General features: G+C 42.4%; 1 protein-coding gene across 1 annotated transcript in view; it reads right to left on the reverse strand.

Annotated features, from left to right (window-relative positions):
• C3H1orf168 (chromosome 3 C1orf168 homolog) overlaps positions 1 to 13,610 on the reverse strand; it is a 79,121-nt gene that overhangs the window by 44,427 nt on the left and 21,084 nt on the right. The window contains 2 exon segments of the mRNA XM_018044659.1: positions 1,643 to 1,677; positions 8,840 to 8,940. Coding sequence (XP_017900148.1) covers positions 1,643 to 1,677; positions 8,840 to 8,940 — 136 coding nt within the window.

Genomic DNA, 13,610 nt, shown 5'->3' on the forward strand with positions numbered 1-13,610 from the left:
CACTCAGTCGTGTCCGACTCTTTGTGACCTCATGGACTGCAGCTCGCCAGGCCCCTCTGTCCATGGGATTCTCCAAGCAAGAATACTGGAGTGGGTAGTCATTCCCTTCTCCAGAGGATCTTCCCCACCCAGGGATCAAACACGGGGCTCCCACATTGCAGGCATCTTCTTTGCATCTCAGCCACCACACACACGGGTGCCTGCCCCCGGACAAGGACCTGGCGTGTACTGGACCACATGGAAACCCACTGCTGGACATGAAGAGGTTGACAGGAGAAGGAAGTAACAGTTGATGGAAATAATAAAACAACTACAGCATATAGACAATGGCAGTTTGGTGTGAAGGCAACTCATTCTGAACACCTACAAGGGCCTAAGAGCATCTCAAGAAAAACATGGACAGTGCCCATTCAGCCCCTTATGTTTCAGAGAACTCCAAGTCAACAAGAAATGGAGAAATCAGATTCCAGCCACCGAGCTCAAAAACATGAGTGAACATAATATATGTCTGAAGGTTGAAAGAAAAATATTTTCATGCTTTTTAAATTTTGAATGGGATAAAATTGTGGTTATTTGGAAAGCTCCATTGTGCAGAAAAGTTTATAATTTGCTAATACTGCCAGGTAAGTGAAGCATCTTTCTACTTTCATTAATAGTAATGATTAATAATATTGATGATTAATGATTATTGATGATTGATTAATATTAATAATACTAATGATTAATAATCATTTCTAGTTTTATATTTCTAAAGTGTATCACAAATGAACAATCCTTTTCAGTAATCATAAGAAAAGCAAAGCAGAAAGATGAAGGACCTCGAGTAAACGCACCCAGTGAGGAAGGAGTAGTACCTGAACTGACCCAGTTAAAACAGTAAGTACCTACTGTGTGCTGAGTGCTGGACTAGGTGCTCACCTGCTTCATCCAGCTTAGTTCACTCAGCAACTCGGTGGAACAACTGGTGGTCTCATTACTTATTGAGCAGCTACTACTGCACAAGGCTTATGCTTCCTGCCATTCCAGGGAACACACCATTTTACAGAAGACACAGCTGAAGCGCAGAGAGGTAAAGTGCCTGGGATAGATTTCAGCACTTACTATTCAACTGCCTGAATTTACCTCTTTTCATTCTCACAATGACTTCTGATGGGGGTGTTCCTATGGCCACATGTGAGGAAATGGAGGTTCTAGGTCACATAGCCAGAAGCCAGAATCAAAGCCCGTGATTCTGCTTGGGCCCTAATCGAGTTGCTAGCACTATGCCCACCAGAAGTCCAAAAACTATGCCTTCAAGGGTCTGGTCATTCTCATGGAAGCACATGCTATACAAATTTGGCATGTGACGAGGAACTCCTCTCTCCTGAAGGGACAGTTATTAGAGGCCAGTTGGCACTGACCGCCTTACATCAGGTGCCAGGAATACGTAACTACCGCCTTCTCCCATCCTAACACGGTTTCCATCTCTGATCATACTGGGCTCAGACTTCAGAATCTTAGCAGGCAAAGTCTAAAAATGCCTCTGAAATTGCACAGAAACACGAAACGAAGAGCTTTCCTCCCTTATGAAGGAAACTACTTCAGAATCAACTCTGCACACTTGCTTTAGCTATGAAGCTGATAAGAAGAAAAGAAACTGTACCTTTCGGAGTTCTTCAATTCTGACTTCATAAGCTGCTAAAATAAACATGAGACAGTTATTTCAAGGCAATCTCTCACAGCATCCATTTCTTACACAGTACCCCCAGATTAAAGCAGTTATGGATGGTGGCAGAGTTCAGTTTTCCCAACCCTCAGAACAATCAATGTATGGGAAGCCCGTCCACAAGGTTTAGGAAATTCTCAGGTCATTGATCATGGTATCTTTCCTTTGGGGATTTCAGGGATGGAAAGTACAGTCAATGAAAACATTTGAAACAGTTGTCAGTTTCCTTTTTGTTAAGCAGATTCATACTTCATTATGAAGAGAAAGGACTGCAATTGAATGGTAGCATTCAGAAGGCAGACTTGAAAGGAAAGGGAAAGGAAATAAGCCCACAAACCCCAGGTCCCACTTCATCAAATCCAACTCCACAGTGTGCCTAAAAGTGGCTTCATAAGCATTTTGCTTCCATGGTACAGCTGGCTGTCAACTAAGGCTCAAATACCTTTCAGTTTTTCCAAAAGTTTTGTGGATTTTATTTAATGACACGATGCCAAATTTAATCATTAATTAATATAAGTAGTAGCAAACATTGGGGTTCAGAGCTCAGTCTTGCCATTTCCTACCTGTGGAATTACAGACAAATTACTTCCTTTTTTTGAACCTCAGATTGCATATCAGTGAAATGGGGCCAACTGGTATCTGCCTTCCAGAGTTCATGGGAAGATTAACGCAGATGATGTGAGAAATGCGACCCTAGCAGAGCACCAGACATTGTATAGAAAATGACATATTTTAAATAAAATTGCTAAGTTAATTTTTCCTTGGTTAAAAGTTTTCTATAAACATTTCGCCTACTGATAGTACATAATAAATAAGACTTTCCCTGTTCCTTTTCTCTTTCTTGCTGCTGGAGTCCTAAAGGTTTAGTTGACAGAACTGACCAAACAACAACACACATTTCTAAGCCATTTTTACTCTACATATACAGTTCATTCATAAATTATTTAAATGAAATCAGTTTCTGTTTAGGGACTATCTGCATGTGATTGTTGACACAAGGACTTAAAATTCTGTGTGGCAGATTAATAACCTGTACTTCAACCTTGGTAGTTATACACTTATTTTCACCAATTTTTGAATCAACACATTTTATTCTATTACTTGTTTTAAAAACATTTAGGAATATTTGCTTATGATGCAGTTGGCCCCATCCTTTTCAAGTATGGATTTATTTTCCACTTTTAAAAAATGATAATCTCCTTTTCTCCCCCTCCCTCAATTTATTCACCCTTCTGTGTTTTTGAAAGAATTTACAAATCACAATATCTTTGCTTCTACCGGTCACCTGATGGGGAGGGAGATATTATTATTCTTAGAAATGAAAAAACCCAGGCCCAGAGAGAACTTACTTGCTAAGGCTAAGAAGCAAAGATAACACACACACAATTAAATAATGCATTCATAACTTGATACTGTTTTTTTTTTTTAATTTAAACAAAGCGGATGTTCTCTCAACAGTAAGTGTTGCCATCAAAACTTGCTCCCAAGTAGGAATATAAAGTTCAAACGATCATACCTCAGGGGGTCAGGAAAGGACTAGGAATTATAACAGGAGGATGTAACCCTCACATCAGAGCCCTCACTTAGCTTCCACGGGGAATTAACTCTCTTCCCACTGAATGGCTTTGTCCCAGCTGGGAGGAAAATGACAAACGGCAGAAGCTGGTCTTCAGCAACCCTTCACCTGTACCCCAGTATGGCACACTAGTACCACATCAAGGCCGTGTCTTCCAGACCCTCAGCTCTTTGTCCAGAGTAACTAACCGGGAAACTCCCTGCGTGAGTTTCTAACTCCCTGCGTCACTTTGCAAAAGTCCCTTTCCCGTGTTTTACACCAGGAGGTGAGACAATTATTACTAATATTAGAACAATAATAATAATTTAAAAATAGCTGACAGGTTCTTTTTTTCATGATAATCACTACTATATCTGATATACTGATGAGGAACAGACACTCAGAAAAGTGAAATAACTTGCCCAGGGTTGCTCAGTTAGGAAATGGCTTTCAACCTGTCTCCTAGCCATGGAATCATTCATTCATTTAAACACAATATTCAGTCAGTTCAGTTCAGTCTCACAGTCATGTCCGACTTTCTGCGACCCCATGAATTGCAGCACGCCTGCCCTCCCTGTCCATCACCAACTCCCAGAGTTCACTCAAACTCATGTCCATCGAGTTGGTGATGTCATCCAGCCATCTCATCCTCTGTCATCCCCTTCTCCTCCTGCCCCCAATCCCTCCCAATGTTAGAGTCTTTTCCAATTAATCAACTCTTCACATGAGGTAGCCAAAGTACTGGAGTTTCAGCTTCATCATCAGTCCTTCCAATGAACACCCAGGACTGATCTCCTTCAGAATGGACTGGTTGGATCTCCTTGCATTCCAAGGGACTTTCAAGAGTCTTCTCCAACACCACAGTTCAAAAGCATCCATTCTTCAGCACTCAGCTTTCTTCACAGTCCAACTCTCACATCCACACATGACCACAGGAAAAACCATAGCCTGACTAGACGGACTTTTGTTGGCAAAGTAATGTCTCTGCTTTTGAATATGCTATCTAGGTTGGTCATAACTTTTCTTCCAAGGGGTAAACGTCTTTTAATTTCATGACTGCAACCACCATTTGCGGTGATTTTGGAGCCCAAAAAAATAAAGTCTGACACCGTTTCCACTCTTTCCCCATCAATTTGCCATGAAGTGATGGGACCAGATGCCATGATCTTCGTTTTCTGAATGTTGAGCTTTAAGCCAACTTTTTCACTCTCCTCTTTCACTGTCATCAAGAGGCTGTTTATTTCCTCTTCACTTTCTGCCATAAGGGTGGCGTCATCTGCATATCTGAGGTTATTGAGGTTTCTCCCGGCAATCTTGATTCCAGCTTGTGCTTCTTCCAGCCCAGCGTTTCTCATGATGTACTCTGCATAGAAGTTAAATAAGCAGGGTGACAATATACAGCCTTGACGTACTCCTTTTCCTATTTGGAACCAGTCTGTGGTCAGGAAGCAAACACAATATTATAGGAGCATAAACGAAACTTCTCTGGTTGACGTTATCCCCAGGGGTTTCCAGGACCCCCTTAGGACAGCTTTTGGCTCTAGGAAGCACAGTCTGAAAGGCACTGTCTAGATGAGCTCTGAGGACAATTCCACAGAGCTTTCGAACAGCCTAAATCCTGCTTCCCCATCACCCAGTTGGTATGAAAGGGTGAAGTTTCAGAAAGTCACCTTTTCTGAGCTAGGCACACTGAGGGGGTGACCTTCTGTTTTTCTTGGCATTGTTCAAGAGACAGACTCACCCAAAGGTGATGGCAAAAGCCTTCTCCTCCTTTCCTTCTCCCTCTCTTCTTCCTAGAAAGGCAGTATTTAAAGACTCCTCACCCTTGGTGAGCAGAGGAAGGAAGAAATCCATTCTGAGCTAATTTTTTCTCCAGGTTTACTGATTCTTCTGTTCCTTCCACTCTGCTATTGAGCTTTTCTCTTCTTTACTGTATTTTTTAGTTCTAAAATTTCCATTTGTGTTTTCTTCACATCTCCCATTTCTCTACAGAGATATCCCCTACTTTTGGATAAGACTTTTTTCTCAATTTGCTTCAATCATATTTATAATTCTCACTGAAGCATGCTTATAATAGCTGCTTTAAAGCCTTTGTCAGACAATTCTAACACTTCAGTCATCCCAACGTTGGCATATGTCAATCATCTCTTTTTGCTTAAGTTGAGACTTTGCTGGCTGTTGGTATGAGTGATTTTTGATTGAACTGTGACCTTTTAGAGTATTATGTTGCGAGACTCTGGATACTATTTAAGCCTTCTGTTTCAGCTAGGATGGCAGCAGAAGTACAGAGGACTGCCTTTTTCCTGCCAGGTGGGGGTAGAAGTGTAGGTTCCCCATTTATTGGTCTTGTTGATATCCAAGTAAGGCAAGGGCTCCTCATCACTTCTGAGCAGGAGTGGGTGCTCTGGCCCCCTGCTAAGCTTCTGCTGGTAACACTCTGGCTGAGAGGGGTGGGAGGGCTTGTTATCACTCCCAACATAGCCTCTACTGATCCCACAGGGAGAGGGTGCCTTATTGCTGAGAGTGTGTGAAGGTCTTGACCCTCCACAAGGTCTGCTCTGGTGCTGTCCCAACAGGGAGGGGAAGGGACGCCTCGTTATTGCTGGGTGGAGGGCTGGAGTCCACATCCCTATGTGCTCTTCACTGACCTTCACTGTAGGTGGAGTTTGTTACCCTGGCAGGGACGAAAGTCCCAGCTCCCTACTTCACCTTCTTGACCAGCAGAAGGGCTGGGGTGCATCATCACAGCCTGATAAGGGTGGATATCCAGGCTCCCCACTCAGCCTTGGCTGGTGGCGGTGGGGCCAGTTTGTTATTTTCTGTGACAGTTAGCTGGGATAAAACAGTTGTTGTCTAGAGGCTTTCTGTTTTTCTAGGCTTCCCTTTTACTGGTCCTTTGGCTAGAAAGAGCAGGCTTCTGTTGGAGTTGCTTTGTCTGTGTCCTGTGGTGTTTCTGGGTGGCCAGCTTGTTCAGCTCCAAGGCTGGGATATATGAAGTAAGAAGAAAACCCAGGGAACTCACCACTTATCCTTCTTTGGGTCCAGAGGTGCCTAACTGGTCTACCTTCTTTCTACCTTTTCACAGTGTTCTAGTTTTCTTATGTTTGTATATAAAAATATACAATATAAATATATATGTATATATTTGTTTTAAATATACAGTATCCAGGGGTTTTAGTTGTACTTAGCAGGAGCACTAGGGAAAAGCATATGTGCTCCATCCTCTCAGAGAAGAGTTCACTTGACTTTAATGCATTACCTTCTCAAACACACAGAACAGTTACGCAAAGAAGATATTATATCCATTTAGTAGATAAATACACTGAGATTTGTACATCTTTCAAACAGTAAGTGTAAAGAGGATGAAACACATGGGGAAATGTCAAATGAACATGGCCAAGTGGGGATGAAATCGCCTATTTCCTTCCCTTTTTTTGCCTACAGGGGAACTACCCCTTGCCTCTTTAGAGAGGAGCAGGGAAAGAAGTGTGGGCTAAAACAGCATCCTTTCCATCCCAGACTAGGGTTCTCTGGCTTCCACAGAGAATCTCCTGGCAGGCTTCTGTCCTATACTCCACAGGATGCCATCCTGGCTGGGGAAGCCCTCACCATCCACGCCGTTCTCCCTCTCTCCCCACTTCCAATTGTCCTTGGCACAGTGACCTCTCAATTGCATCAGTGGCTTATTTTCTGAGCCCTTACTCTTTTCAGTCATGAACACTTATCTCCTCAGCAGCACTGAGGAACACAAAGGATTCCTCGGTGAAAGACTAAGGAGAGGCCTGGGTTAGCAGTTCCTTCGTTGGGCACCCCGAATAATATCCCCAACAGCCCCACCTTGAACATCTGTGGCCTGGAGAGAACACATGCAGGCCTCTGGTCCAGCTTCCTTCCTTCCAGTCCTCAGCTTCACCCTACACACGAAGGACCTTGCCTATGTCACCCTTATCCTCTCCTGCCCCACCATAAACAGGTCTCTCTGCAGCTCCATCTGTCCTGAGCTGGAAGGACCCAGGGAAGAGACCCAAGCAGCATCTTAGAGACCCATCTGCAGGAGGGCATTCTGGGGGTCTCCTGAAGTCCAGAGGGAAGCTGTAGGGGAGCATCCCCTTGGCCCTGTGAGCACTTGGCTTTGTAGGAAAACATGCAGCTGGGATGCAGTCCAACTGGGGCTCACAACCTTTCTATTCAAAGTGCAGTCTGTGGACCAGTGGCATCAGGGTGCCTTTAGAAATGCAGAATCTCTGGCCCAACCCAGAGCAACTGACCCAAAATCTACGTTACAACAAGATGCCCAGAAAATTCATGTGAACGTTAGAGTTTAAGAAGCCTTGCTTTTAAGGCAGGGGCCCAGGCACCCCAACTATGAGGCAGTACTGTCTTCTGGGTTGATGCAGACAGTAGTTCCACTTCTTAAGCTAGTATTTTACAAGCCAGTTTGGAGAATCTAGAGCTTACCCAGTCTAGGAGAAAGTTTTTCCAGTAGTTCTTTGACCCCTTATTTCCTGGGGGGAAAATGGAAATTTCAATGGGTTCTAACTCTTACCCATGAACTTCCTAAGCATGTGTTCCCAGGCAAATGACTTCCTCTCCCAGAGCCCTGGGCTTCCTGTCTGTACAATAAACAGGTTGAAGGAGGGGATCTCTAACTCTCCTTTCAGGGAAGTCAAACACGCTTGAATGAGAAGCAGCATAAAACTATGGGAAAAGCATGGATCTTACAGGCAGTCTGGGCCGTTGCACAGTATAGCCCTTCCACATATTACTTGTGTGACCGTATGCAGCTCAGTCTCTCTAATTTTCAGTTTTCTGTCTCTAAAAGTGGGTGAATACAATGGCTGTATCAACAGGCACGTGCACAGAGGACCTTTAACAGGACTGTGGCCCACAGCACAGCTCAGTAAATACTAGTGTTTATTCTAGCACTAGTATTTAGGCCTTTTGTAGAGAACTGATTGATTCTATTGATATAGGCAGAACAAAGACACAGAATCCTGAAGAGATGCTATGAGTTTCTGATTCTTCGCCATGTTGCCTGGGACAGTCTTTTTTCATGGAAAGGTCTGAGCTTTGTCAGTAATACCAGAGGCAGGAAGACCCAGCTCCGAACCAGTTGTCAGATCCATTTAATGAATCCTCTGCTCCTATTCAGGCTAAACACAAGGACCTCATTCCCCTAGTCTGTTATCTCCCTTTTCCACAGGGAGTTACCAGGGGACTTCAAGACAAACATCAAGAGAAGAGAGATGAAGTTTCCATGGCAGGAGAAGGAAGAAAAATGAATCACCATAACTTGATTTTCCCTCCCATATATCTACAAAAGGCAAAATGTCTAAGTAGATTGGGGAAGGAAAGGAGAAAGTAATGAGAAGGCAGCAGTAGGGGCTGGGAGATAGCACTGACACAGAGCTGGGTTTATTTATATAGTTAAGAGGCTAGCAGAGGGGAGAAAAGAGAAACGTGACAGTAAAGCGCATGGTTGTTAACTTTTAAACTTAGAGTTAGCTGGGGGAAATACCATTTTGGACATATTTTCATTCCATACAGGATTACAATATTAATTGGCTTAGCTCACTTACAATCAGCAAAATTTTTTGCGGTGCACAGGTTAATGGAGTTGCTGGAGTGTCTCAGATAGGAAATTGTTGCCTCATAATTATGTGGTTCTTCAAATTCAGCACTGAGAAGCGTGGAGAAAAAAAGGTTACTTAAAGCAAAACATTTTTAAAACACATTTTCAAACTCTGGGTATTTTTTTCCTCATTAGAGAAGTAATATAAGTAAGTCTGGCCAATGCGGTGACCTATGGCCAACATGGAAGGCACCACCCCCACTTTAAATACAGATTTCTGGATGAAATATAACAGTGTAAAGAATTCTATCAAGAATGCATAATTTACCTAGAGATCAGTAAGGTGAAAACCCCCAGGTGCCAGACAGAGAGGAAATTCACAATTAAAGTGTCAGTGAGAACTGCAGCCAAGGGGCTCCATGGGAAACTGGGACCAAATAAAAAAAATCCCAGTGACTAGATGGCTGGGGGTTTAAATTCAGTCTGAGCCACAGGCCTCAACTGAATGGGAAGCTGGAACTGAGCTAAAAGAATAAGGTCCAGGATCACAAAACGCCATCTCATCTGTGAAACTGATCTTAATAACCATGCACCCTCCCAAGGAGCAAACAGGAAAGCCTCCTATCTGAGGAGGGCAGTTGTAGCTCCAAGAGTCACCCAGGAGAAGGAAGAAACTCTGCAGCCCGGCACCAAGGGCACGGGGTTCTGAATGCATACTATGTGTGTTCCTGAGACACAGAGCCAACCTGCTGTTAGAAGCCAAATCCGCCCCCCGCCCCCACCACCACCACCACCACCACCAGCTCCCCTGTAAAGGAAACCCGAAGTCATTCTGTAAAGATGCTCCCACACTCATAGCACCTGTGGTTTCCCAAGGGAAGAATCCCCACTCAAAACAGGCTTATAATGGAAAACTGCTAATCACACAAGAAGATGAGCCACTATAGGTAGTCAAAAGATCGAATGAAGAGCCTGTTGTTCAGAGTGGAGTAAGCCAGAAACAGAAAAACAAATATCATATATTGACGCATATATATGGAAACTAGAAAAATAGTACTGATGAAAATATTTGCAGGGAAGGAATGGAGATGCAGACATGAAGAACAGATTTGTGGACACAGCAGCAGCAGGAGACAGTAGAATGAAATGAGAAAGTAGCACTCACATATATACACTACCCCGTGTAAAACAGAAAGCTACTGAGAAAGTGGAGGTGAAAGTCGCTCACTCATGCCCGACTCTTTGCAACTCCAGGAACTATACAGTCCATGGAATTCTCCAGGCCAGAAGACCGAAGTGGGTGGCCTTTCCCTTCTCCAGGGGGTCTTCCCAACCCAGGGACCAAACCCAGGTCCCCCACAGTGCAGGCAGATTCTTTACCAGCTGAGCCACAAGAGAAGCCCAAGTACACTGGAGTGGGTAGCCTATCCCTTCTCCAGCAGATCTTTTCCAATTAATTGGCCAAATTTCCCTAAAATTTGGCAAATTCCGACCCAGGAATTGAACCAGGGTCTCCTGCATTGCAGGTGGATTCTTTACCAATTGGGCTATCAGAGACAATAGCTAGTGGAAAGCTGCTATATGGTACAGGGAGCCCAGCCAGGCACTCTGTGGTGATCAAGAGGGGTGAAAAGGGAGAAGGGAGGAAAGTTCACAAGGGAGGGGATATATATATGTGTGTGTGTGTGTGTGTGTGTGTATGTATGTATAAATAGTTATGGCTGATTCACACTGTTTTACAGCAAGAACCAACACAACACTGTAAAGCAATTACCTTCCAATTAAAAAATAAATTTAAAAAAGAATAAAGTAGAATTAAAATGCTAAATAATAATTATTGAAGATTGTGAAACAGGGCTATGAGAATTATTCTCAGGCACCATTCAGGAGCAGGATAGAGATTTTGATTATCATTAGACTTAGTTAACTGTGGATGTCAAACTTTGTCACCACAAAAAGAATAGAAATAGAATATTTAACTTCTTAAGTGGCAGAAGTTCAGTTCAGTTGCTCAGTCATGTCTGACTCTTTGCAACCTCATGGAATGCAGCATGCCAGGCCTCCTTTTCCATCACCAACTCCCAGAGTTTACTCAAATTCATATCCATTGAGTCAGTGATGCCATCCAACCATCTCATCCTCTGTTGTCCCATTCTCCTCCTGCCCGCAATCTTTCCCAGCATCAGGGTCTTTTCAAATGAGTCAGCTCTTCACATCAGGTGGCCAAAGTACTGGAGTTTCAGCTTCAACATCAGTCCTTCCAATGAATATTCAGGACTGATTTCCTTTAGAATGGACTGGTTGGATACCCTTGCAGTCTAGAGGACTCTCAAGAGTCTTCTCCAACACCATAGTTCAAAACCATCAATTCTTCAGTGCTCAGTCTTCTCTACAGTCCAACTCTCACATCCATACATGACTACTGGAAAAACCATAGCCTTGACTAGACAGACTTTGTTGGCAAAGTACTATCTCTGCTTTTTAATATGCTGTCTAGGTTGGTCATAAATTTCCTGCCAAGGAGTGAAAGTCTTTTAATTTCATGGCTGCAGTCAACCATCTACAATGATTTGGGAGCCCAAAAATAATAAAGTCTGACACTGTTTCCACTGTTTCCCCATCTATTTTCCATGAAGTGATGGGACCAGATGCCATGATCTTCATTTTCTGAATGTTGAGCTTTAAGCCAACTTGTTCACTCTCCTCTTTCACTTTCATCAAGAGGCTCATTAGCTCTTCTTCACTTTCTGCCATAAGGGTGGTGTCATCTGCATATCTGAGGTTATTGAGATTTCTCCTAGCAATCTTGATTCCAGCTTGTGCTTCTTCCAGCCTAGCATTTCTCATGATGCACTCTGCATAGAAGTTAAATAAGCAGGGTGACAATATACAGCCTTGACATACTCCTTTTCCTATTTGGAACCAGTCTGTTGTTCCATGTCCAGTTCTAACTGTTGCTTCCTGACCTGCATACAGGTTTCTCAAGAGGCAGGTCAGGTGGTCTGGTAGTCCCATCTATTGAAGAATTTTCCACAGTTTGTGGTAATCCACACAGTCAAAGGCTTTGGCATAGTCAATAAAGCAGAAATAGATGTTTTTCTGGAACTCTCTTGCTTTTTTGATGATCCAGTGGATGCTGTCAATTGATCTCTGGTTCCTCTGCCTTTTCTAAAACCAGCTTGAACATTTGGTAGTTCATGGTTCATGTATTTTTGAAGCCTGGCTTGGAGATTTTTGAGCATTATTTTACTAGCGTGTGAGATGAGTGCAATTATGCGTTACTTTGAGCATTCTTTGGCATTGCCTTTCTTTGGGATTGTAATGAAAACTGACCTTTTCCAGTCCTGTGGCCACTGCTGAGTTTTCCAAATTGGCTGGCATATTGAGTGCAGCACTTCCACAGCATCATCTTTTAGGATTTGAAATAGCTCAACTGGAATTCCATCACCTCCACTAGCTTTGTTTGTAATGATGCTTCCTAAGGCCCACTTGACTTCACATTCCAGGATGTCTGGCTCTAGGTGAGTGATCACACCATCATGATTATCTGGGTTGTGAAGATCTTTTTGTACAGCTCTTCTGTGTATTCTTGCCACCTCTTCTTAATATCTCTGCTTCTGTTGGGTCCATACCATTTCTCTACTTTATTGTGCCCATCTTTGCATGAAATGTTTCCTTGGTATCTCTAATTTTCTTTAAAAAAATCTCTAGTCTTTCCCATTCTATTGTTTTCCTCTATTTCTAAGTGGTAGAAGGAAAACACTAAATGAGAAAGATTCAATATTAAGAAGGCAGGAAAGGATAAATGAACATAAGGCAGTTGCATGGTAAGTCTAAAACATAAAATATAATAGGGAAAAGTCCAGACTGATCAAGAATCACAAAAAAATGCACATAGATTAGTCTACTGTAAGGAAAATGGAGAGTATCTGACTGGATGTTGGAAAAATCTTGGTAATGCTGTTGAAAACTGCCAGATAAACCAAAGCTCCCATATCAATGGAGAAAGCGTATAAAGCCAACTTTCCAAAAGAAAGCTTAGGTAGGTGTATTAATATCAGACCACACTTTAGCATGACTGATCAAGACAATGAGGGAAGGCACATGCATATCTGTACACACACAAACTACAGAAATGAAAGGGGACAAAACTAGAGCTTGTTCCAGACTTTCAGAAATCTAAGAAAAAATTAAGATCAGCTCTCTGCCAATACATTTGAAATTTTAGGGAAATTTGGCAAATTAATAGGGAAATATAAAATTACCACAGAGACTGAAGAACCAGAAAGACTAGTAGGCCAACAAACCATTAAAGGGCTCGGATCAATCGCCCTCACACCCACCTCCACACTCAGTGCATCTCTCTCCTTTTCATCCACTATGTTTTATGAGAAAATTTTAGCAAAGTTTCAGAGGATAGAAAAAGAGAAAAACTACTTTACTCATTTTCGGAGGATAGTGTAATTTTGATATGAAAATCACAAAAAGTTCAAACAATGAAATAAAAATAAAGCCCAGTTTCATGTAAGAAACTTTAGTCCAAACTCACTAAGTACTAAATAAATGAATTAGTATTAACATCAACTTAAGAATAACTAAAATTTATTCAAAGACTTCAAGGAAGCCTCAACATCAGAAAATCTATCACTACAATGAATCACACTGAAACAATGAGAGAGAAAAACTCTCAACTATTTTAATAGATATAAAAAAATTTCCATGTAGATAAACTCTCTCAACTAGGTTAAATGCCAACAGATACCACACTTAATAATGAA

This window comes from Capra hircus, chromosome 3 (assembly GCF_001704415.2).
Source record: "Capra hircus breed San Clemente chromosome 3, ASM170441v1, whole genome shotgun sequence".
Taxonomy (NCBI): domain Eukaryota; kingdom Metazoa; phylum Chordata; class Mammalia; order Artiodactyla; family Bovidae; genus Capra; species Capra hircus.